This window comes from Leptinotarsa decemlineata, unplaced genomic scaffold, assembly GCF_025532065.1.
Source record: "Leptinotarsa decemlineata unplaced genomic scaffold, Ldec_3_MD MMD2_tig00026340_RagTag_RagTag, whole genome shotgun sequence".
Classification (NCBI taxonomy): domain Eukaryota; kingdom Metazoa; phylum Arthropoda; class Insecta; order Coleoptera; family Chrysomelidae; genus Leptinotarsa; species Leptinotarsa decemlineata.
In genome coordinates, this window is record NW_027412694.1 from 1,307,385 (window position 1) to 1,332,023 (window position 24,639).

General features: G+C 39.5%; 1 protein-coding gene across 2 annotated transcripts in view; it reads left to right on the forward strand.

Annotated features, from left to right (window-relative positions):
- Positions 1-24,639, forward strand: part of LOC111505717 (putative sodium-coupled neutral amino acid transporter 11) — a 108,236-nt gene that overhangs the window by 31,729 nt on the left and 51,868 nt on the right. The window contains exons 1-4 of one of the 2 annotated variants that reach the window (XM_074183420.1): positions 8,656-9,437; positions 12,828-12,884; positions 12,939-13,020; positions 22,478-22,687. In XM_074183420.1, coding sequence (XP_074039521.1) covers positions 12,867-12,884; positions 12,939-13,020; positions 22,478-22,687 — 310 coding nt within the window. In that variant the 5' untranslated portion in view covers positions 8,656-9,437; positions 12,828-12,866. Of the gene's footprint in view, positions 1-8,655; positions 9,438-12,827; positions 12,885-12,938; positions 13,021-22,477; positions 22,688-24,639 lie in introns of those variants that run through there. The other variant, XM_074183419.1, reaches the window with a different exon arrangement.

A 24,639-nucleotide genomic window follows, 5' to 3' on the forward strand; every position in this document is an offset into this window, starting at 1 on the left:
TTATCTTCATTCTGTCGCTGGAAAGCTGTAATTTCGTCCTGGCAAATTCGTGAACAATTTCCAGTCTCTCCTTTAGGTTATTCACATACTCTGAAAGATGTACATTTTGGGATTCATCGAAAAGACTGCCATACAATACATCTATCGGAACCTTCAGTTCCCTACCAGTTAACAACATGGATGGTGTGTAACCTGTCGTGTCATGTTAAGAGCTTCTCTATGCCAACAGAAAAAAAAGAACCTATTCATCCCAGTTTCTTTTGTTTTCGGAGACAAACATCAAGAGGTAGTTATTGATGGTGCGATTATGCCTCTCGACCAGTCCATTGGATTGTGGGTAAAGAGCAGGTGTTCTTGTCTTCTTTATTCCCAACAGAATCATCATGAATCCATAAATCCGATTCGAAGTTGCGGCCCTGATCCGTGTCTGGTAATTACATCCTACAACAGGGCTTCTGCCAACATTTTAGCCTCTTGGTTGGGTAAGGCTACTACTTCAGGCTTCTCGAAAAAATAGTCCATCACAACCATAAGGTACTTGTTGCCGGATGTGGTCATAGGGAGTGGTCGCAAAATATCAACTGCGATTCTCTCGAAAGGGTACCCACTGAGGTACTGCTTCAACTTTTCCTTCTGCCTTTTTCTCGAAGAGCACAGGTCACAGCGCTCACATCACTCTTCCACGTTTGGACGGCAATTGATCCAATAGTACCTCACGCATTCTCGGTAGAGTTCTATTTACTCCGAAATGCCCCCATGGAGTCCCATTGGAGCCTGTTATCCATTTCCTGCTGGCCGTGCTAGGAAATCTCTTGCCATTTCGGCCTCACTCCTTTGGCAATCCATTCTCGAACAGTTTTCAAGACGGCATTCTCCTTCTGCGCTATGATGATCTCTTGCCTAGCCAGGCTGTTAAGGACCGTACCACCCTATGGTCAGGTGATTCCTCAAACTGGCTGTCCATATACCTTGACAAGGGACCCTTACATGTTGCTACCCACCGGGTCAGAGGGAACCTGAAGCGGCGGGAGGTAGGAGAGCTTATCTCCCTATCAAAGCTGTCCATAAAGGAGTCTCTTTCCGCTACCTCATCACGTCTGGTGGCAAATTTCACTTCTGATAGCTAGGTATCCTTGTCCTCCTGGCGTTGGCAAAATTTGCATCCAGATGTCAGGCATGGTGTTCTTGAGAGGCTATCTGCGGTTTCGTGACTCTTTCCTTTCCGATGTTGAATTTCAAATCGTAAGTTTGTAACTTTTCGATCCACCTAGCTACTTGTCCTGATGTGTTCTGAAGTTGAAGAGCCATCGAAGTGCTGAGTGGTCCGATCTGATCAAAAATTTACGGCCCTATAAAAAGGGGTGGTAGTGATCCACCGCTTTGACCACTGCGATGAATTATTTTCTAGTAACGCTGTAAAATAGCTAATGACGACTTCTGCTCCCTCTTGTACCTGAGAAAATACTGCTCCTATCCCATGTTGGGATGCATCCGTGCATAGTATAAACAAGCCCTCCTCCTTTGGGTATGCAAGGACCGATGCGCTGGTCAAATGTATCTTCAGAGTAGCAAATGCTTGCTGGTGGTCTGGAGACCAAACGAAAGCTGTTCTTTTTTTAGCTAAGCTATGCAGCGATCTGCCGACTTTTCCAAAGTCCTTCACGAAACGCCGGTAATAGCTACAGAGTCCAAGGAAGCTTCCTACGTCGTGCTTGCTCTTTGGTGTTGGCCATTCTTGCACTGCCTTGCTTTTCTCCGGATCTGTTGCAACTTCTTGAAATTGATATGTGAATGTGCATTCCGCAGCCTCGTGAAAACACCTCAAAAGTTTGATAGATGTTCGTCAAAACTTTTTCCGGTGACTATAATATCATCAAAATAGACCAGGCTTGTTTTTCAGGTAAGTCTTCCCAACATCAACTCCATCAAGCGTTCAAATGTTGTGGGTGCGTTGCATAACCCGAACGGCATAAACTCAAACTGATATAATCCAAACTGATATAATGCCAATAAGGCAATCTTCTCTTTATTCTCGGGGCGCACGACCACCTGCTAATACCCGCTTTTCATATCTAATGTTGAGAACCATCTGCATTTGGCCAAGATGTTCGGGGTGTCATCTATTCTAGGAAGAGGGTAACTGCCCTTTCTAGTGACATCATTAAGCTTCCTGTAGTCTACGCAAAATCTCGTAGATCCATATTTCGTAGTAACTAACACAACAGGTGACGACTAGGGACTGTTTGATTCCTCGATTACTCCTTTCTCCAACATGTCCTTAACAATGGATGCAGATTCGTCTTGCTTTGCGAAAAAAAGACGTCTCGGTGGTTGACGTATGGGCTTGGCATCGCCAGTATCGATGCGATGTAGAACGAAATCCGTTCGACCAATAATTTTGCCCTTCACAAACATATCATTCTCTTCTTCGACGAATCTGGTGGCCTTTAATAGTTCGTCTTCAGACAGATGGTTCCACGTCTTCTTGGAAAAGTCTATGAGTTCCTTCACGAGTTATTGAGCACGCTGTAGAGAGACTTCTTCTTCTTAGATCCTGGCGATTTTCACGTTCGGTTCGCAAGTGCCTATTATTTGCCCTTTCTTGAGAGTCACCCTGTTATTATTAGTGTTATTCTTACTGGGATGGTCTGATTGTTAATACTCACCAGGGATTTGACCACGATAATTCCTGATTAAGAGCCGTTGGGTGGCTCTATCGATACTGTACTCAAGCCGCCAGGTCCAGCAATTTCCACTTGAATAATTTTCTCGGTGTTAGGAGAGATTCGCTGTTATAAGGCTGGGAGGGTACGTCGAACAAAATTTCACCATTTCCGACTTTCAGCAGTTTATTCCTTACATACACCACGAATCCGTAGAGGGACATAATGTCTAGTCCCAGAATGAACTCGTCGACAATGTTGGCCACTAATACGTAGTTTCTATTTCGGAATCTCCAAGCCTCAGTCTCACTTCAGCTTCTCCATAAACTGTCGATCTATCTCTAGTGGCTGTTTCCAGAACAAGTACCACTGATAATTTCTTCAAACTGCTTCCGTTGACATTACTGACCTCGTTGCTCCAGTATCGATGGTGAAACGGCACTGATGATTATTCAGAAATCCATCGATAATTAAGCTGTTACTGTTGCGTTCAATCATGGAAATCGAATACCGGGGGGCTTGGGATGAACCCAATGTAACGCAGGCTGAATTTGGTTTTTCCAAACCACGACACTCCAGTTCAGGTGATCTCGAACGCCTGTCTCTTCTTTTGTCGGATGTTGGACGTGATTGACCGTCCCTCCTTAAATGTCCGTCTCTGCCGCAGTTTTACCATTTAAGCCGTCCTCTGGCCTAGGGTGCAGTTCCATTCATCATATATTTCTTAAGGAGTTCTTCAAGACCTATCATGAGTCGATCTGTTCTTTCGTCTTCCTTTTCATTGATGGCCCTCACTAAAACTTCATTGTTATTGTGAAGCATTTTTAGCAGTTCCAAATAAATTCTACGGCATAAATGATGGCTTCATTCAATTTTTTATGACGTGCCATCCTCAATGACTGCTGTAGCTCTGTGTCACGAACCCCGTCGATGAAATTATGAACACTAATCCACTGGGTGAAGTTATCGAGTGCTTCTGGGTACACAAGTTTTACTAACCTTCAGCCTCAAACTCTTGCAATTTTTCTGATGGTCCTTGAGTTATCACCTTCAGTTGAGCTTGGTAGACTTGTTGAAGGTAGTCACTACCATATCTGACCTTCAAAGCTGATACGACTGCTTCATAATCCTTTTGCCGGTTCACTGGAATATTTTGCAGAATTTCCTCCAATATGAGAGCTGTTGCTTTCTCCTCATCTCTCCACCTATTATTTTCTGCAGCGGCCTCAAATTGTTTCCGATAAAATGTCCATGAAGATTTACCATCGAAAATTGAAGTTTTATTAAAACTACTGCTAGAAGGGCAAGATCTCGTTTTCGATATGCATTTTTCCACAGTAATCCTTTTCGATTTCGATAATTTTCCTGTAATTTTCCATATTCCTGTACTTCCCCTTAGTCATTTGGAAATATTTTAAATCTTCCAATAAATGAAGGTACACCTCATTGTCTTTTTCCAGGTTTTTCCTGAATATTCAGTAGTAATTCACGATCTTCATTTCTGCCTAACTTTTCTTCATCTCTTTTGCGTTCATCTTCCTCTCTTTTGCGTTCATCTTCTTCTCTTTTGCGTTCATCTTCTTCCCTTTTACGTTCATCTTCTTCTTTTTTGGGTTCATCTTCCTCTCTTCTGCGTTTTTCATTGTCCGCCAGGCTCGCTTGCAAAGCTCCAAACATTTTCTCAAGCTTTTCCATTCTGTCGTAATCGACACTCCTTGATTTCACCATAAAACAGTAAAATTTCAGTCAATTATCCCACTTCTGACACCAGATGTTACGTTTTCCCCGTTGGTTCACCAATAATTGATAATCAAAAATAAAATGTTTTTGGGGCGATTTATTTGAACATTGCGGACATTTGCAAATAAGAGAATCAATACTTTTTTTTTTAATTTAAGGACGATTATTAGTGCGGGTGTTCGAAAAATAAGAAATACTGTTTTGTTTGAAACTCTCAGCGGAAACATTTTTTATCAAACGGTTGATTGCCTACTACTTGCAGAAGCTATTGTTTCGTTAGCGATACATTGTTTTTTTTTCTAGAAATTGAATAATTTCCTTAAGCTGGACATATCACTTGAACTATGGTTCAGTTCAAAACGAACTATTAAGATTGGATCTAAACACTTGAGTATTTGTGTGGGAATTATCAAAGCGGCTATATTTTTCGTAAATGTATCAATGGTTTCCTGTATGAATTATATGCAACAACATAATTGGAAGCAGTAAGTGGACAGCATCTCATCAAATTTTTCGAGGGACACTCCAAACAGACATAAAGATCAGAACATTTTCCAAAATTCGTCAGCTGATCACTGTTATGTATAAATACATTGTGATTTTTTTGCCAAGCAGCACTACAGGAAAATCCTCAAGGCGCTATGAGAGTGGTGCCTGTGCAGAAGTAGCGATTCACATTGGATTTGTATCGCTGTAGATTAAGTCCATTTGGAAAAACGTTCTCAGGTAGTGTATTCCACATAAGCGAAGTTCCCCAAATGGAAGAGTTTTCGAACAGTGGACTTCAAGGTGTACTGACTTGAACCTCAAAACGATGAGCAGCCACAGTTCGTTGCGTATTTCTGGTATGTACCACTGTTGGTGGAATCAAATGTGCAATGTCACTAGAACACTTTTCGTGGAAGTATCTATAGAAACGAGACAGATCCCCAACCTTCGTTCGATGTTCCAGGCTATCAAGGTTGCAAGTGATGTTCGTGTCTCCAATCAGCCGGATGTCTCCTTTCTGGATGGAATCCATCATCTTCAGGGTATGCTTAGGGGTGGAGCTCCATACATAAGAACAATACTCCAAAGAATGTCTGATCTGAGCTTTACATCAAAATTTATATCAAAAGTTGTTGAGGTGTGTATAGTTCTCTGGTTCGGAACAGTGTTCCAAGTTTTTGAAAAGCAGCCTTTGCAATTCCAGCGACATGATCATGTCAAAACATATTGATGTCCATTTTAACCCTCAACAAACTCGGAGACATTTATCATTTTGGAGAAAACCGATGCCTGGGTTTTTGTGGCATTGAATTGAACCTGAAGTTTTACTCCAATTAGAAATCACTTCTAGATTCTCATTGAGATATGCAACCTCCTGCTACCGGTGAAGATAAGCATTTGCAGCCAATGTCCTGGAATCGAAATGGAATAGTGCTGTACTCAGCAAAGCAATATATTGGATCCTCCCTTTTTTCCAATGGGTCGTTGATATACAATAAAAAAAGGTTATAGACAATATGGATTCCCGGGGAACACCATCGTTGATAGTAAAAGTATTCGTGAGATATTCATCGATGCTCACTTGCAGAGAACGTTCTTTCAGGAAGCTGACGAGCCATAAAACAAAAATGATCTGACAAGCCATAGCATCAGAGTTTGGCTAGTAAACAGTCATGCCACACATGGTCAAAGGCCTCAAAAATATCGGGCGCAACAGCTCTTCACTCTTCATGCTTCTCGATAGCGTTAATCAAAATATGGGTGACATACAATAGAAAGTCGTCCGTTGATTATTGCTTTCGAAAGCCATATTGACGATCGCTCGAGATGTTGAAGCCTTCCAAATATATAAGGATATGTTTGTTCACGTCTTTCTCTATGATTTTCAATACCCCTCTTAGCGAAGCGATTGGTCTAAAGTTATTCGAAGGATTTTTCTTGCTTTTTTGGAAAAAGGCTGAACGCGAACAGTTTTCCAACAAAAAGAAAAAATCCCTTCTTCGTAAAACAAATTGAAAAGTCCTGAAACTACTGTTACGAGTTCATTTGCGCATTTTTTGTGTATGATAACGGACATTTGTATATGATGACGGACACTTCATCAGGACACGACGCCTTCTTGATTTTGAGTTGTTTCAAAATTTGTTTGACTAGACGTTGTCGAAAACATTATAGATTCTAGTGTGGGAATAGAAAATTGACTGTGGAGTGGGACGCCAATTTTGCTTCCAGTAGATTTGCTTTTTTATGGCTGCTGTCGCAATTGAAACATCCGCTTGTATTAGTGGTGAAATTGTAGACCGATCAGAAGGATCAAGACCCGTTGGAAGTGGCAAGCAGTTCATCCCTAATTCTCCGATTGTGAAATTTTTTCTTTGACTTATTCTAATTTTGCAGCATCAACAGACCTAGTTCATTTTTGGGCATTGGGATTATTGCGCCACTGCCGGTAGGCGAGATTTTTGGAGGCGACAGCTTGCCCACAATTTGTGTTGAACCAAGGTTTGCCTTCAGATGTTCGTTTGATTGAAGAAGGAATATATGCATCCATGGATGATAAAACAACTTCCGTGACTGCAGAAGCAAAAGTTGATGGATCATTAGAGCTGAAACAAGCATTCAGCCAGGGGAAATTCTGGAAATGGTTTCGAAGATCTATCTTTGCACGCAGCATATCTGTAATGCAAAACTTTGCTCGGCTCAGATCGTTCCTCAATATTCATCGATAATCAACTCAACACTGAAATGGAAACCTACGTTGACTATGTAAATTTTTGGATGATTTGTTAGGTATAAATCCATAAGACTAGCATATTCTCCATCACGGCCGGGAACCCTCGTTAGTTCATTATTGCTTATTGCAAAAGCTTCAGCTCCGCGACTTTTTTCATCGGTAATATTTGAAAATTTGAGCCATTCGATATTATGGACATTCAAGTCATCGAATATGGAAAGTTAGGAACTGAGATGATGTATCTGCATATATTCAATGGTGTTTATAAGTAATGAAAATAGTGACCTATATTGTGTCTTGCTTGGTGGTCGATAAACACAGCCTATGAATTTAGTGATCTATTGTGATATTATTTTAAACCACATTACATCGAAGTTTTGAGGTTTGAGTATTTCCTCTCTTCGACAGGAGATATTGCTTCGGGTAAAAATAGATATTCCAAAGATACACCTCAATCGGGAGTGGAAATCATAACCAGGATATAGAAAATTGACGGGATTTGTTGAAACACTGACTTTGGTTTCTATAAGTGCAAGAATATAAGGACTTTTTCGTCCTCCAAAAAAATAGGGTAACTAGGCCTGTGTCCGGCCGTTTTCGTATCTCATTTGCCGTAGCGGCTAGCTGGCCTCCCAGACCTGAGCTCCAGCAATTTCAGAGCTCAGATCCTGTCTGATGATCGTGGTCTCTTTGTTTGGTTTGGAAACTGGCGCCGCTATGAAGTCTGTTACGTCGTTCAACGGGGGTGGAAGAGAAATTTGGTTTTGGAATGAAAGTTAAACCCCCCTTCGGTATATTCCAAAACCGTATTGGTAACAAAAATATTTTTTTTGGTCACTGAAAAGTTTACTCAAATGACCACTCGGATAGCTCAGTAATTCGGGGGTGAGTATGGAGAATAAATCCACCAAAGGGTGCTGTTCTTGATATTTTACAAAAACTTTATTGAATCTTTAACAGGTTTCAAATAACATACAATGACAAATATCAAGAGAGAATATGCAGTGTTTGTATCAACCCAAAGTGGTTTTGAGGGGTATTTCTCAAAGCAGATTAATGTATATATACATATATATATATATATATATATATATATATATATATATATATATATATATATATATATATATATATATATATATATATATATATATATATATATATATAACAGAAATGCTTCCGTGCCTGTGTGATCATACCTGATTTGAGCACGTTACTTAACAGGAAACAAGTTCAATAAATCTATCAATAATAATTCTATTCTAACACCGAATCAATTACAAAACTCAGTTATCACAAATTTGCTACAAATCAAAGTCACACTGAATGATAAGGGCAAAATAACAGTTTGATGCAGCACTTCCTATGAATTAGAGGCGGCAAATCATGTTAAGGCAAGTCTCTAGTACTCGTAAAGCGTTAAGGATGCTAATGATTACGCAATGTGTTGTTAAACAAACTGAATCGGTGTCAAGCACAGCTGCGGCAAGCTTTAGGCATTCATAAAACTATAATAATTGATGCCGCGGAATGTGGCAGGATACAGCGGAATGCAACAGGATGCAGCGTGCATGCAAGCTCACGATGGTATTTCCCAGGTTGTGACATGTATTGCACCAGTTAGGCCATAGCAAAAAGAAGCGGACTCACCCGAATAAATCAAATGAATAATGCTACTGCTACTTATCATGCGGCTCCGTGATGTCCAACTTAAATGCAATATCTAACAATGGCGGCTGGTGGTCTGAAGCGGCCGTTTCGAGAGGCTAGGGCAAAACACCAAATCCGACCTCTTGTCGGGATCCCGTACCAGCAAACTCCTTGTACTCGTACTCGGGACTCTCGAGTCTTTCCCTTACGAAACCCAAAATACTTTGGAATGCAACAATTTCTCCAAATTGTTAACAAAATTAGGAAAGACCTCTTGTTTCTTCCTCGTCTCCACGAACCAACCTCTCTTCTCCTCTTTTTTATCCCCTCCTCTCATAACCTATTTCCGCCTTTCGAATTCCTATTTATTGAAATTCTTCATATAACACTTTTTCTTGCCTTTAGACTCCCTATAATTGATCAAGGTGATTGTTTGAATGTTCATAACGGTCACCTTTTACGTAACACAGCTGCAGCTATTTTATAATTCGCCTGAATCAAATTTTACCGCCAGGAAGTAAACCTGACTAGTTCGGTAGTCGATCTTTCTCGACCGGCTTGCGAACTACGAAGGCAGCAAATGACACCTATGACAAAGGCAACATCTAGGTTTTGTTTACTTTTCCAAATGCGTCAATTGAATATCAAAACAGGAATGCCAAGTAAGTATTGACAATTGTAACATATTGGCCTTCCCTCTACACTCATAATTTTCATCTCTTTATATAAATGAATGAAGATATTTTGACTTTCCTTCCTTTCCTGCAGTACCAAGTTTGTTTATAATAATAAATTCCTTCAAAATGTTCTTAATCAAAGGTAGACAACCAACCCTACTTGGCAGTTGTAGTGTGGGCTGCCTATCTGAACTGATATTAGTGTATTTACATAGAATAAAATAGCCCAATGTTACTTGGCGGGAAACCGGCACGTAACAAGTCACTACCAAGTTCCTGCTGTCCTAGCGCCTGGCGCCCTAGTCCTCACACTAGGGCGCCAGTTCTGGTCGCGTTCTAACCACATGGCGCGTCTGTGCGTTGTGCATTCGTTCTGTCCTTCGTCGATTGAATTTCCATCTTCATGTTCCATATCGTTATATCGTCGCCTATTTGTCGGAATTGATAATGGTGTATTTGCTCGACATTTTTCTGTATTCACAGAATGACTATACACCATGTATACTTGAATGTTTGGTGTGTCTATTACATAAGTAGACAACACTTTTTCGTGCACAATCTCTCAGCTCCTCACGATTGGACAGAAAGGCCGGTACAGGAGGTGGAAAACTGTTAGTTTGCCTTTTTCGGGAGTGTTCTCTGCATGAGTTTTCGAGCGCTGTTTCGTCGCCGCGGCCGATTTTGGTATCAACGCCTTTGCTCTAAATTCCACATCACGCGAAGCCCTAATTCGCTCTTTATCCTGGTATTCATTTCTCGTAGATGATGTCCAGTCTTATTCCTTGGCGTCTCCTAACGATCCCTTCGTTGATTTTTCAAGTCCATTATTTGTGTATTTGGAGTATTTAACGCCTTAAATCGCTTTAGCACAAGTAACCTATTTCGTGACGAGTTTTGCGAATTGAGGACCGGCTCGTCTTTTTTGACATTACAGTTTCACTAGCTTTACGTCTTCTAGGAAATTCATCAGTGCTTGGAGTTTGTCGCTGTGCGACCAGCGAATAGGCATCTATGGCCTCGAACACAAGGATGACATGATTTGCAGGAGACAGCCCCAGACTAGCTGCTCCCACTGGAGTTCGTGGAATACTAATTCTGCTGAGCACAGATTCCTAGAGGGTTCCACGTCGCTCCGTTGAAGTTGCACTCAGGCAACTGAAAATGTTTCATTTAGGATTCATTTGGTCGAAACTTATGACCTCGCGATTTGGTACTATTGTATGACGTAGGAGTTGCGCTCGCGCTTACCTGACCCTAGTCTGCATTTCGGTTTCCAAATATTACCTAAAATGACTCTAACGAGGAAAGAGTCAGGAGAAAGGATCCAAGTTAGGCTAATTTTCAATTTCAACTGTGAATCGCGAAATCTACTTTCTCAGCCAAGGCCTACAGGGTGAACCGAACTGAAATGTGAAGGATCGCGGAAACTAATTCGTTGAACTGCACCCTAGATTGAGGGCGTCTCGCAGGAATGTTAAAAAAAATTTGTTGCCATGTTAGAGGTCCAAACGGTCAAGTTGAGTCACTAGTCCGACGGACTGATCTCATGATGGTTTCACCCTCTTGGAATTTAAGCCTACCTTCAGACCACGGCTAGGGTGTCACCGTTAGGTTTCAGCACAGGGTCAACATGCTCGAGCAACTTTAGTAAGGATCTGCTTTTGCTTTGCAAGGTTTGGTGGAACTATTTCCAATGACGGAGTGCCAAAAGAAAACATAAACGCTTAAAGACCTTGAAACTCAAAAATATTACTGCGACTGAACTGGTATACTGAAAATAAAAACAAATTGTAGCGCTCAAAATTCTCCTCAAATATATTTGTTCCAAATCATAAACAATAAAAAAAAATAAAAAAACAACTCGTTACCTCGTAGATCAATTACCAATTATTTGGACAATTGCCGCTAACCTTCAACCAGTGGAGAAGGGAGTGGTTCAATCAATCTTTTATAATGGGCGCCACATGATTTTTTAATTGTCCAAAAAAAAGTTCTTAGAAGTTCATCACACTCAAATCATGAAACAATGGGATGGATCAGGCGAGTAATTGACAACATGGATAGAGCAATATCTATTGTAGTAATACTAATAAACAACATACACCTGGTAATATGAGATTGAAAATAAAAGTTCATATTCTCACATCCAAAAGCAAAATCTCGAATATAATAGTTAGCAGAGATCAACCGTCTTCTGTTATTGACTGCTTTTATCTTCCGACCGTAGCTTAAGCTACGGCATACAATAATATGAATTAATAATACAATTAGAGAAATTTCCCGCTTATTTCTAGGTACTTGCGTTCCAACTTGACAGGTCCTTTGGTGCCTGTGAGATTCCAAAATAGGTACCAAACTTGCCAGTCACGTCAAAATTTCTATGCTTGGTCAGTAAAACCAAATTAGGCTAGGCAGACAAGATCATGATTTTCTGATTAGTTGACGAGTTTCCAAACCCAACCATAAAACCCTTCAGAAAGAATAGAAATCAGTTATATTTCGTTAAATAAAAACATGAATTAATGAATATTATCTTATAGTCAAACTTCTGATTGTGTGCGCTTATTTATTCTAATTTTTCACCCTGTAACCTGGTGGCTATTGTACTAATGATTTACTATCTGACTCAAACTAAAACCTTTATTTTTATTATCTCCGGGTATATCACAAACATTTGGCAAATGAAAACTGAATGCAAAATTATTAATCGATATCAAAAATGAAATAAAAAAAATTGCCATTTTCCACCCCTGATTTATTATAATTCATTTCCCGACAACTAACTGTAGAGAAATCAGTCTCCCTCAAAACAGAAAAAAAAAATAAATCACATCACTATAAGTCATGATCGCAAAAATGATACTACCTGTATAAAGTAAAATTAAAAAAATAAATAAATATCTCTCTGCTATCGAATTATTTCAATTTCAAATAATTCTAGTACGAAATAGTTATTTCCTTTGACAATTTTTTTGTAAAGATTCTTATTATCTATATTTTCTCCTACAAACTAGTTACAACCCCGTATATATAAAAGTGTGCTTGCTGACATCATTTAGACTCAGAAGCAATAGAATAATTTAAAAAAATATGATGATAACCCTCTATAATTGATTGTTTCCAACTTCAGTTCTATAAAATCCCTCATTCCAAAACCCAACTGGTCCAAGCAAGTTTCAAGGTATACCTTTTAGTGTGTTTTCCGGAGCTTTTTGATAATTCGGTGAATACATGAAATCATGGTAAATACATATGTAATGGAATATGCAATGAGTATTTAGATCAATTATTTCGATCAAATTCCGAATGAAACTATAATTTCAAGTATTTGCAAGTGAAACCTACATATTCAAAAAAATCAAAATTATTTTTCAGGGAAGCAGCTTCGACTCCAATGAGCATGCCTTTGATGACATGAAACAACTGATTTCAGTGAGTTCATGAAAATGAGAAAAAATAATAGCGAATTGACGGCATTTTTTCCAGGAAGAAGAGAATGAGAAAACGAATACACTTCCCTGGGCTAGTTTCAATTTCATTAATTCTATATTGGGCAGTGGGGTTATAGGTAAATTCAACTTTAATTTTGAATGTATATTTATTTTACATTGTATAGGTTGTTAGTTCCCCCAAGTCAATGGAAGGTCAGACATAAGTAATAATAAAAAATAAACGTGGTATTATGTTGTTTCAAAAGGTTTTTCCGATTTTAAGAGTCTTCTTTCAACTGTAGCATCTCAGTGGATAATTATTCAATTTAATCGAAAGAAGCACCATTTGAATCAGTTCACTTTTTTCAACGTAACATGAGTCGACTAACTGCACCAGATTGAAAATTGGGTGTTTGGGGTCCAATAAAGTCGACGAAGACCGTTTTTGTCGGGTCCTGAATGGCGAAAGTTCTACCGGTGGAAAGTTATCGAAATATTCGAGAAAATGGTAGTCGGTAGTGGGATCTGGGAATAATGATGGGTGAGGCTGAACTTCGACGCTCAATTTGTTCAACTTTTGAACGTTTATGTTATTCGTGAACTGTGCGGATGGTCGTTGCCGTGGAGCAGGATCGAATATCTTCTGTTGACCAGAGCCGGCTGCTGTTGTTACAATTTTCGATATATTTCTTCTATTTCTCCACAATAGGACTTTGGTGTGATGATTTGGCACTGTTACAGAAATCTATAGTGAGTCACACTAGCTGCTGACCACCATACAGTAACAATGATCGTCTTTACTTGGTGACCTTTTGCCCTTAGGAAGTGCTAGGGTGGCTAATTAGTGGTGGCTTGAGGCCGGTCAAGGACTTCTCCCTACTACTCGATTTTGACCTTGGATGTCGTTATACAACCTTCAGCTATGTAAAAGGCCATATGACCTTGAACATGAAATTTGACACTGGGATTCGAGACTGTCTTGGGTACTTGACCTTAGGATTCCACCTTGGAGGACGTCACACGACCTTGAGATATGTGCATGAAAAATGACCTTGGGACTCGACTCTGTCATCGACATGAAGTCGAAGTGGGTATGAGCTTCCATAAAGAGTTTGGTCTGAGTGTTTTAGTCAGTTCATATTCTCCTAATAATCTCTTGATTCATATAATTTCATTGAGAATGTATATTTGCAACGAATGTGGAAAAGAAGTTTCACTCGTAGAGACAACCTACGTAGTCAACAGTGGAATTCCTGTACGTTAGTGAATTATGGTGGACCACCAACCAGAAATGATGGAGAGCTATCAACATCTAAGAGGAGGAGGTTAACTCCTAATACACCTCCAGCAATGCAGACGACGATTATATCTAAAAAAAATAGTTCTGGATGTTACGATTCTTGAATATGATTGAAAAACCTGACGCTTTTCTCAGCATCTTTTCAAAAACTACACCTCACGATTTGATATCCACAAATTCCACAAAGTTTGTGAAGATCAAATAGTGAAGTGTAGTTTTTGAAATTACTATGGATATTCATCAAGTAACGGCCAAATCAATCAGAAAAAAAATTCTCAGCATCCTTCATTCACTTGGAATATGATTTCAACTATATTTTAAATTCCAAATAATTGTTGTATTTCTTGTATCTTGAAAAATTGTTGTTATACCTGATTCTCCGCACATGGTGCGGAAACACATTGAGAAGCGTATGGATAAAGCGGCGCTGTGGTGAAATATTTTGATTGTTTTGGTAATTTTTCCCAATCAATAATATCACATGTGCTCAAACCTAGTTTGGTGTGGTGATTTGTGTCTGAAATTTCTCCTGAACAAGATATGGAGATAACACCAATGTAGGATCGAGAGCAAAAAAGCATTCATTGATTGCATATTTCAGAGTATGCATATTGCGAAAAATGAGTGGAGAACAACAGTCCGATATACCAAAAGAGGTGTATCACATGAAATTGCATCTGTTTGGGATAAGCTACCACAAAGCATAGAAAATAATTTGAGGGTTTGGAATATTAACACTATCAAAAGCAAGAGTCCAACGACAGCAGTATTTACAATGCCAATGCTGATTCACTATCAAGGAATATACTTGGTAGGTAAAATAGCTCATCAATCAAATCTCCGGGTGGGAGCTGATTCGAGGGCATCATCCTGCAGGAGTTATTCGAAAACTACAGTTCACTGGTAAATATCTTGGTAACTGCAGTTGCTAAGAGAACCACTAGCAACTTGAAAATATATTTCTGCAACATCAGAGGACGTAACTCATATATAAACAAATAGTCTCCATATTCTTGCACTCACAGATACCAAAGTCAGTTCTTCAACAAACCCTGTCAAATTTATATATCCTGACTATGATTTTCACTCTCGATTCAGACGTTACTTTGGAAAATTTCATTTCATCTGGAACGATCTCTCTTATCAACGAGAGGAAATGCTGGAACCCCAAAACATTAATGTTATGTGGTTTGAAATAATATCACATAAGATCACAAAATCCATATGCTGCGTTTAACGAATACCAAGTGATGCACAATATAGGGCATTGATTTCTTTACTTTGAAACACCATTGACCGTCTGCAATGTCCACAATATAGAATAGCTCAAATTTTCTCTCAAACCAGGCGTGAGGCTTCTGCAATAAGCAGCAGATTCACTCACATTATAAATGAGCCAACCTGGATTCCTGAACATGATGGAGAATATGCTAGTCTTCTGGATCTATACCTAACAACCAATCCAAATATATACATAGTCCTCGTATGGTATCTGTTAGGATCTTTTGGTCACAAACTCATTTCTGTGTTGAGTGAATCACCAATAAATGTTGGGAAACAATCTAAGCCGTGCAAAGTTTGGCATTACAGATCTGCTGGGTGGGAGGATCTTCAAAACTATTTTCGAAATTTCCCCTAGCTAGATGTTCGTTTCAGCTCTAATGATCCATCAACTTGTGCCTTTGAAGTCACGGAAGTTATTCTATCATCCATGAATGATAGTATATTTTTCCAGTGAAACGGAATTTCAACGGAAAAACTTAATTCAACAAAGATTGCTAGCAAACTGTTGCTTCCAAAAAGCTTGCCTACCGTTAGGGGTGCAAAAATTCTAGTACCGAAAACCAAACCAGGTTTGTTGATCCTTGCTGAGCTGATACTTGCAATAGTTGCAAACTCACAATGAATGAAGGCGAAGAACTTCACAATCAGAGAATTAGGGAGAAACTGCTTGCGAAACCCTACAGGTCTAGGTCCTGCTGGTCGGTAGCTAAAGCTGTCAATCGAAACTTGAGAGAATTCACAATTCCACCACTGACACAAACGGATGGTTTAATTGCAATAATACCCATAGAAAAAGCAAATCTACTAGCTGAACAATTTGAGTACCATTCAACAGTTGATTTTTTGGGAAAGAATATATATATATATATATATATATATATATATATATTATATATATATATATATATATATATATATATATATATATTGAGGAGTGCCTAGAAGATGACAGTACTACCAACTATCGAAAGCGCTCGCAGATAATTAATAGAAGATATAAAGCTTCAAATCCTTTTTGTAGAATATATAGCTTTTCCCCAGCCTGCTAACGAAGTGGTAGAAGTGACACTTCTACCACTGGAGAAGTGTCACTTCTACCCATTGGCACGGCTGGAGAGGAGACTCGCATCATGCATCCAATGGAGTCAATCAGAACACGCAGGGCGCTTCACAGGATTAGGCCCCTAAAGCCACAAGAACTGGCTTGTTTGGATGCGGAGGTTCATAGTGTTCTAACAGAAGAGACTGACTTCTGGCAAATCAATACCGCCGTGTATAACGTCGTCCAATCGCTTTTCGAATCGGAAGGACGAAATCCCAGCCTTGTGGTTCGGAAGATTGAACGGCGTGTGCACAAGATGGAGGCTAAGATCACGTCGGCGAGATAACACGTCTCGTATCCAATGTGTGATGGATTTCAGGGCGGCCAATAGGCCTTTCACGAACGCAATGCGGAAATAGCCGCCAATCTACGACGTATCTATCACACTTTGAGTCAAGGCGTACTGCTGACCACCAAACAGCACTGCATTGATAGGATACGAATGCTAGTGGCTGCTAAGAAGTCACTAGTGAGACGAGTGAGAGGTATAGCGGAAAACCTTAGGTTCCGCGAGAAACCTCGCTTATTCCAAGAGCCTCCACGTGTTGTGGATAATCTGCCGACCGCTAATCAGGTGGAATCCTTCTGGAAGAATATCTATGAACACCCGCAGCCACTCAACTCACACTCCAGCTCTAGCGCAGTTCGAAACTTTCAACAGAGAATTTCGACAGCCTGAGCTCAATGAACTGCGCAACCCGATAACCCCTGATGACGTTCAATGAGCCCTTGTGGGTTCCAAGAACTTTGCTGCTCCAGGCCCAGATGTGCTGAATACTTATTGATGAAAAAAACTACCAAGCACCCACCGCCATCTGGCCAGAGTTTTCAACTCATGGCTGGACGGAGAGCAGCCGATTCCGGATTGTTTTGTCGAGGGGTGGACCGTTCTTATTCCCAAAAGCGGAGATTCGTCGATTCCTAAGAATTACAGACCAATAATATGCTTGAGTTCGTGTTATAAGTTGTTATCGATAGATGTATAACGCAGGACACGATACAATATAAGCGTACCCTCTCTATGGCCTGGATTGATTACCGTAAGGCATTTGATACAATTTCACATGAGCTCATCTTGCATTTGCTCAGATGCCCTGCGGTACCCGACAAAATAGTTAGATGCATCGTACAACTGATACCACTTTGGCGAACTCGCTTCACCATAACATCTGGTCTAGCAAAAATTCAAACAGGGTGGGTCACTTTCAGAAGGGGTGTATTTCAGGGTGATTCCCTCAGTCCCCTTCTCTTCTGCATCTCACTATTACCATCATCCATTGCGCTCAGAAATACTCGAGGATACAACTGTGGCACCCCCGGAAACCGGAGGTACAAGGTCACCCATTTGTTTTATATGGATGATCTCAAACTTTATGCCTCTGGAGAGAAGGATATCCATCAGTCCTTGAGGGTGGTGAAAGAGTACACGCATGCTTTCGGTATGAAATTCGGGATAGACAAATGTGCATTGGTCCATCTCAAAAGAGGACGATGCGGGGATTACGGAGAGCATGTGCAGCTCGTAGATGCAAGCATACTACACCATATGGATGCTGGAGAGACTTATACTTACCTCGGGGTGGAACAACGCCACTCACAAGAGGTTACAACAGTGAAAAACTCTTTTGAGTTTGGAGTGTCTACATGACAGAATGGTACTGGATACAGCCTATAAAGTTGTCAGGAGTTCCGATCCCCTTCTCTGCATGGTCCGTGACCATGAGAGAGCAGGAATTGGAGCATTTCTCTTTAGGGCAGCTGCCTGAGCAGCTGATGAACTCGGTATAGTTTTCGACACTGAACGAGGTAACCACAACTCTGTCAACGAGTTGGAACCCGTTCAGCAAAAAGCTCAGATAAAAGTCGCAGATATCACCTTACTTCTGCGGAAACACAAGGATAAGCCAATGCATGGGGTCTTCTTCAATAACATTGGAGACATTGGCTTATCAAAGCGCCTGACGTTCGCTTTCCTCAGGTCGAGTGGGCTGACGTCGGAAACTGAGGGGTTCATCATGGCTTGCCAGGATGGTGTCTTCAACACCTTAGTCTACCGCAGTCGCGCGAATGGTAAAGAGGTTCCTGACACAAGGTGCAGGGCCTGCCGCGAGGCGCCCGAGACCCCAATGCACTTGCCATCAGCATGTCCAGCATATGCGGTTTTGGCCTGTATCCATCGACATAACGCGGCCCTAAGAGTGCTGTGTTATCATTTACGGCACTCTTACGGTATTGACGAGACACCGGTGTTGCCCCACGCTCCAGGTAATATTGAATCCGTTTTGGGGAACGTTCCCCACCCTCAGGCGTATACAAGCTAATAAGCCTGATGAAGTCCTTCTCGAACACAAGAGCAAAACGATATTTGTCGTGGAGTTTTCAGTTCCTGGCGAGATTAATATCGTCAAAAAAGAAGAGTCCTTGATTATTGGAGTCCTTGATGGAATGATGTCCTCTCTACTCTCGAATCTCAAAATCATACCGGCTTGCCGCACTAAGGCAGGAATCTTAGCCGCACAGATGCAGAAAGCAGTCATTCTTGGCTTACTGCGCTTGCTCAGGGCACATGATTCTCGGACCCAATGATCACTTACATCACGGTGTGGGGAGTGATCATTGGTTGATAATGCTGGCGCGCCCTCCCGAATGTATCGGGGCTTCGGGAGATAGGGCGTCAGAAGGACACTAAGTTGTATATTCGCTAATAATGATCAGGTCGTCACGGACATCACATCAAATGGAAGGGGAAGAAATGCAGCATTTATCAACAAAGATAAAACAAAGATGGAGTAATATGCTGGAAGGGCACTAAGTTGTATATTCGCTAATAATGTTTTGGTCATCACGTACAGCACGTCAAATGAGAGGGAAACGAATACAGAATGTATCGACGAAGAAAAAAACAAATATGGCGCCACGTTCCAGAAAGGCACTAAGTTGCATTTTCGTTAATGATGATAGGATTGTCACGTTTAGCACGTCGAATGAAAGGGAAACGAATGCAGACGTTTCAATCTGTCTTACAAAAAAAGGTGAATTATTGTTGGAAGATTGCTCACAAGTAAGGATAAGTGTTCCACAACATTTCGTTTAGGAGCCCGAAAATTCGCAAAATGAAATTTCATATGACAACGCATTGACTTTATTCATCTTCTGATGGTGCTTACTTGATTGCGTTAATTTATGTATTTGAGACACATTCAGGGATCGCACGTTAAAACGTTGCAGCCTCGTTGAGCTGTCTTGTTTTTTTCTCGAATAGTGTATTACGACGCACCCTGTACACTTCAACGCCATGTTTTTCTCTTCAATGATGTATTTCGAGACACATTGTATACATTGAGGTATACCACGTTGAAACGTTACAGCCTTGTTAAACTGCCATGTTTTTTACTCAAATGATGTTTTTTATTTCTTCTTTTTTACCTAACCTCACCGCCTAATAATAATATACGTTTAACAAAAAAAGAAAATGAAACGACAACTATAAGGAATAAATGCACGCAAACCGGTCGAAACGCACGCAAAACGCCCCAAACGCATGCAAAACGGTCAAAACGTACATGAAACAACGTATTTTGAAATGTCTTTGTCGAATACTCCGCTCCCCCCATTGGCCCCATGTTAACCCCACAACACGTAACTCCTTGACACCTTTGAATGCCATCTCCTGCTTCTCCTGATGATGCTAACTTGGTTAACAAAGATACCATTTAGTGTCCTTCTGTTGTTGGAATGTACGTTAAAATGTCCTCCTAGTCATCTCATTACCATACAATTTTTATCAAGTCGTATTCCTAACCGTTCATGCCTGATTTTGAAACCGGCAACGCTACGTCATCCCATAAACAACGATTTATTTTACAACCACCAACACCGAACCTGTCATGCTGACATTGGCGATGTATCACCTCGATACCATCTCCATCTCTCTTTGCGTCGATTACGTCACACGTGTCTCTCAATCTTACACACACACTTTCATATGAAACATCAATTCTTTCCCAAATCTAAATATATTTTCCTATCTTCTACAAGGAAATGACGTTACAATTTCCCTGAAATTCTACGGAAATCTAGAAATGAGGTTAAGTATAGAAAATTAGTCAGTTTCGGTCCCGACATAACAACCGCTATAAATATCAACAATTCGCAATTACATCCAATATTCTACCTTGATGTCGAGGCTAAGGACAACGTCTATCACGCCGACGACTTAGGTCCAATTTTTATGCCGATAAACTTTTTTCATTCGGATATCCCTCAGCTGCCAATGACTTGTGACTGGTATGTGACAAGGGGGCTCAGGGGGCGAACACCTATCTCGAGTTAGGTGTTCTACAAGGTTCTGCTCTGATGTCATGAAAATTGAAAAAAGTTTAGCTCCATAAGAAAATACATGGGTTCTCATGCTAGTAGGGCTTTGTTCATCTACTACATGGATTTCAATTTCCCACTGTACGCGTGGTAGCTTCTGATTGGTCGACTGTATAACGCCAAAAGTGGAAGAGTGGACTCTGAAAGTCTAAGGCCAATTCACACAGAATGGACGTCTGGCAGAGACGAGGCGTGGACCTTTGTCCCTTCCGTGTGAACTTGGTGTGAGGTGCAAAAATCGCCGGAATGAACCTGCTCAAATTTGCATGTGTTTTCCATAAGGAATGAGCCAGAACTCCTATTGCCATTTTATTAGCGAGATAAAAGCTCTTGGCTCCTACCGAGCAAGGTCCAAATTGGTAGCAAATTGCCAAAAACGATTCTCCCCAATAGTAAGACTTAAACTGTCTCTGGTGTGGATTCTTGGTCACACTGACCTGGTAGACAATGAGACTGCTGATTTCCTTGCGAATGAGAGTGCTGCAAGTAGCTTCATCGGACCAGAACCTGTCATCGGATGATAAGAATATTCAAAGACTTCTGTCAAAAGACAGAATTGGCTCACTCCAAGGCGTTCATTCACTCTCCAAAGTTTGAAACCAAATATTTGTTGGACTGAAGTAAGGATGAACTACGATGTCTAACAGACTTCCTCACAGGTTACTGTCGTCTGAATCATCATATGAGGAGACTTGGACTGTCAAAAGATAGTGTGTGTCGCCTCTGTTTGGAAAATGATGAAACAGCAAGCATATACTTTGTGCCTGCCCCGTTGCGGACCGAATCAGGTTTTCAGAGTTTCGTAGAACCACACTTCTACCATCTGACCTGAAAGATCACTCACCATATATACCAATCGGCTTCGTTAAAAAGCTGGGTTTATTTGGTCGAGTTTGAATAGGAGTGGGCCACAACAAACTTGCGGGTTGCGGTGTAGAGTTGAATAGACCCACAGACTTTTGACCTAACGTAACATAACCTATCTTTTGATGGCATTCGTGTTTCATTTTGTCCCACTCCTTCTGGTGGTTGTTATTTTTCTCTACTTCAAATATTGACACTTTCAAAACTAGAAAAACCTGAATACTGAACAAAATAATTTTTGTGGAAGAGAGTATATCGATATTCTTTGGATATTAACCTTCCACAATCTAAAAAATAGAAAAATTGGTATGTATAATTCCCTAGCACTATTATTGAATACTTCAAGTCACTGATGAATGAAACATTCTTCTTTGTGAAAAATACTTTGAATTTACGCAGTAACATATGGGAAATATAATGAAAATAATGACTACCCACAGCAAATTAATAAACTAATTATGTTTCACTGAAAAATAGTTGTGATTAAATTCAAAGTTCTTTCTCTTCGAATATTTCTTCCAGAATGAAATAATGAATACACTACACGCTCTTCTAAGTTTGAAAATTGCAGTGAACTCAGATCATTTTGCTTTTTTGGCACCTTCATGGTTGATATATTTTTTTTTCATGCGTTTCATAATACTAATATAGATTCTTTTGTTTTCAGGAATACCTTATGCACTTCACGAGGCAGGTTTTGGTTTTGGAATCCTTCTTTTGGTTCTTGTGGCTTTTGTTACTGATTATTCGCTGATTCTGATGGTGAGAAGTGGACATATTAGTGGAAAATTCTCCTATCAAGGTATTATGGAAGCTGCTTTCGGAAGACCAGGGTATTATCTGCTTGGTATTCTTCAGTTTGCCTATCCATTTGTTGGTGAGTACATCAGCTTGGAGGTTGAAGTTCGATATAGCCAGTGTAGTATCACTGCATATCATAAAACAAAGTTCCCCGCCACATCTGTTTATCTGTTTGAACACGTTAAACTCTAAAAGTACTAAACGATTTTTCATACGGTTTTTATCAATAAACGGAGTTTATGAATATAAATCATTGATACTGTATGAATTTCTTAACATATCATGATGTTATTCGTGGGAAGTCGGGGCAGTGATGTTACCCAGCAGCTTTCATCGCTTTCTCTCTTGATCTATAGCAATCATTTACAATACATATTGTTTTTCTTCCATAGGTCTAGATTAAGTAGAAGATGATATATGTATATTTCTCAAGGTCAGCTTTCTATATCCATTTTGATATTTGGAAAATTGAATTTTTATCAATTTGAAAACTATTTCACGATATTATGATCTATCAAATGAATACGTTAGTTATCTCAAACATTTCATGTACATTATAATTGCCCTTCATTCCGTTCTAGGAAGTTATTGCACTATCGCGGGAGAAAATAAATTCTAGTAGGTTCATAAATCGATACATAATGAATAAAGTTTCGTTTGTTTTACATTTTGAAGGCTGATGTCGCACTTTTGTTTTGTCTATTTCAAAATTTGAATCGATGACTGTGAATATTTTTTTCTAGTGGGTTTTATTAAAGCACCGATAATAATATTACTTACAAGCTGGTATGACAAAATTTAGTCATATTGATGGGTTAGAATCGCCAGTTATCAATAAATTCATATATCAATGAATGCTCGAATTCGATTCGAAAGTAATACCAGTAGACCTTAAAAGTTTATGGATTAATTTCCATTTTTAACGAAAACTTCATTATTGGGTAATACTATGAGAGCAACCAGCATATTAAAGCCACGAGTTCGTAAGACAAGTGGTTTCATCTATTGCTGATTGCTCAAAAATGAAGTTAGACTTTGGAAAATTGCACATTATTGTGAAATAACTTTTAGGTCGAGTAGCATTTTTAAAAGTTCATTTCTCACCCAATTTATAATACGTGAGTGAAATATTCGTGTTTTTGAAATATCCTTCAGAGAAATGAAACAGCTAAACAACAGTTAAACCAAGTTCATAGAATTTCTGTAATTATTATACGAGTGAAGTTTGGTACACATTTTTTTTTCAATCTGGAATTCGTATTCTGGACTGCACTTGATAGCTCATTATAAGGATTTGAACAATGTGTTTTTTGTGTATCATATTTTTTTCACACACTCTGATGGGAAATTCTCATTTTATTTTATATGACAACCCAACGGTTGAAAAGTTAGCGGCAATTGTTCAGAATAGAATACTGGAAGAAATATAGTACCGACCAATAAGATAATTGATCTTTTTAAAAACATCCGCTTGATATCAGTTCAGGGGAAATTGGCGCTCAACAAAAATTGTTTCTGAAAGCGTATTTTCAAGTATAATTTCAGTATTTCATTCAGTTTAATGTAATTTTTTATACCATAGATTCCAGATATTCAGACAATGAAATTCTAAACTTGTAACATTTACCAAGGATGTTCATATCTGAACGATAGTTAGTTACATTTTTTTTTTCTGAAAATATACTCTTGTAAATTTATAGAAAAACTTATTTTCAATAATTTTTCAAATTCAATTTTTTATGTTTATTACGAATAAATAGTGATATATTTTCTTGATTGATATAAAAGACACTTATATTGTTGTATAACTCCCTTTTTTCCATCAGTATACGTTTGTCGTTCATTTAAGGAAAAGGAAAATGATGTGCAAATGCCGTATTGGCTTACAAGAATAGTACAATACAATGAAATACAATTTATTCACCAAATATACAACTAGAGTATGAACGTAACTATTGCTAACAGTAAATGGTAGTAAATGAATACGAAGCACCCACATCAAATCAAAATCAAATCAAATCACTTTAT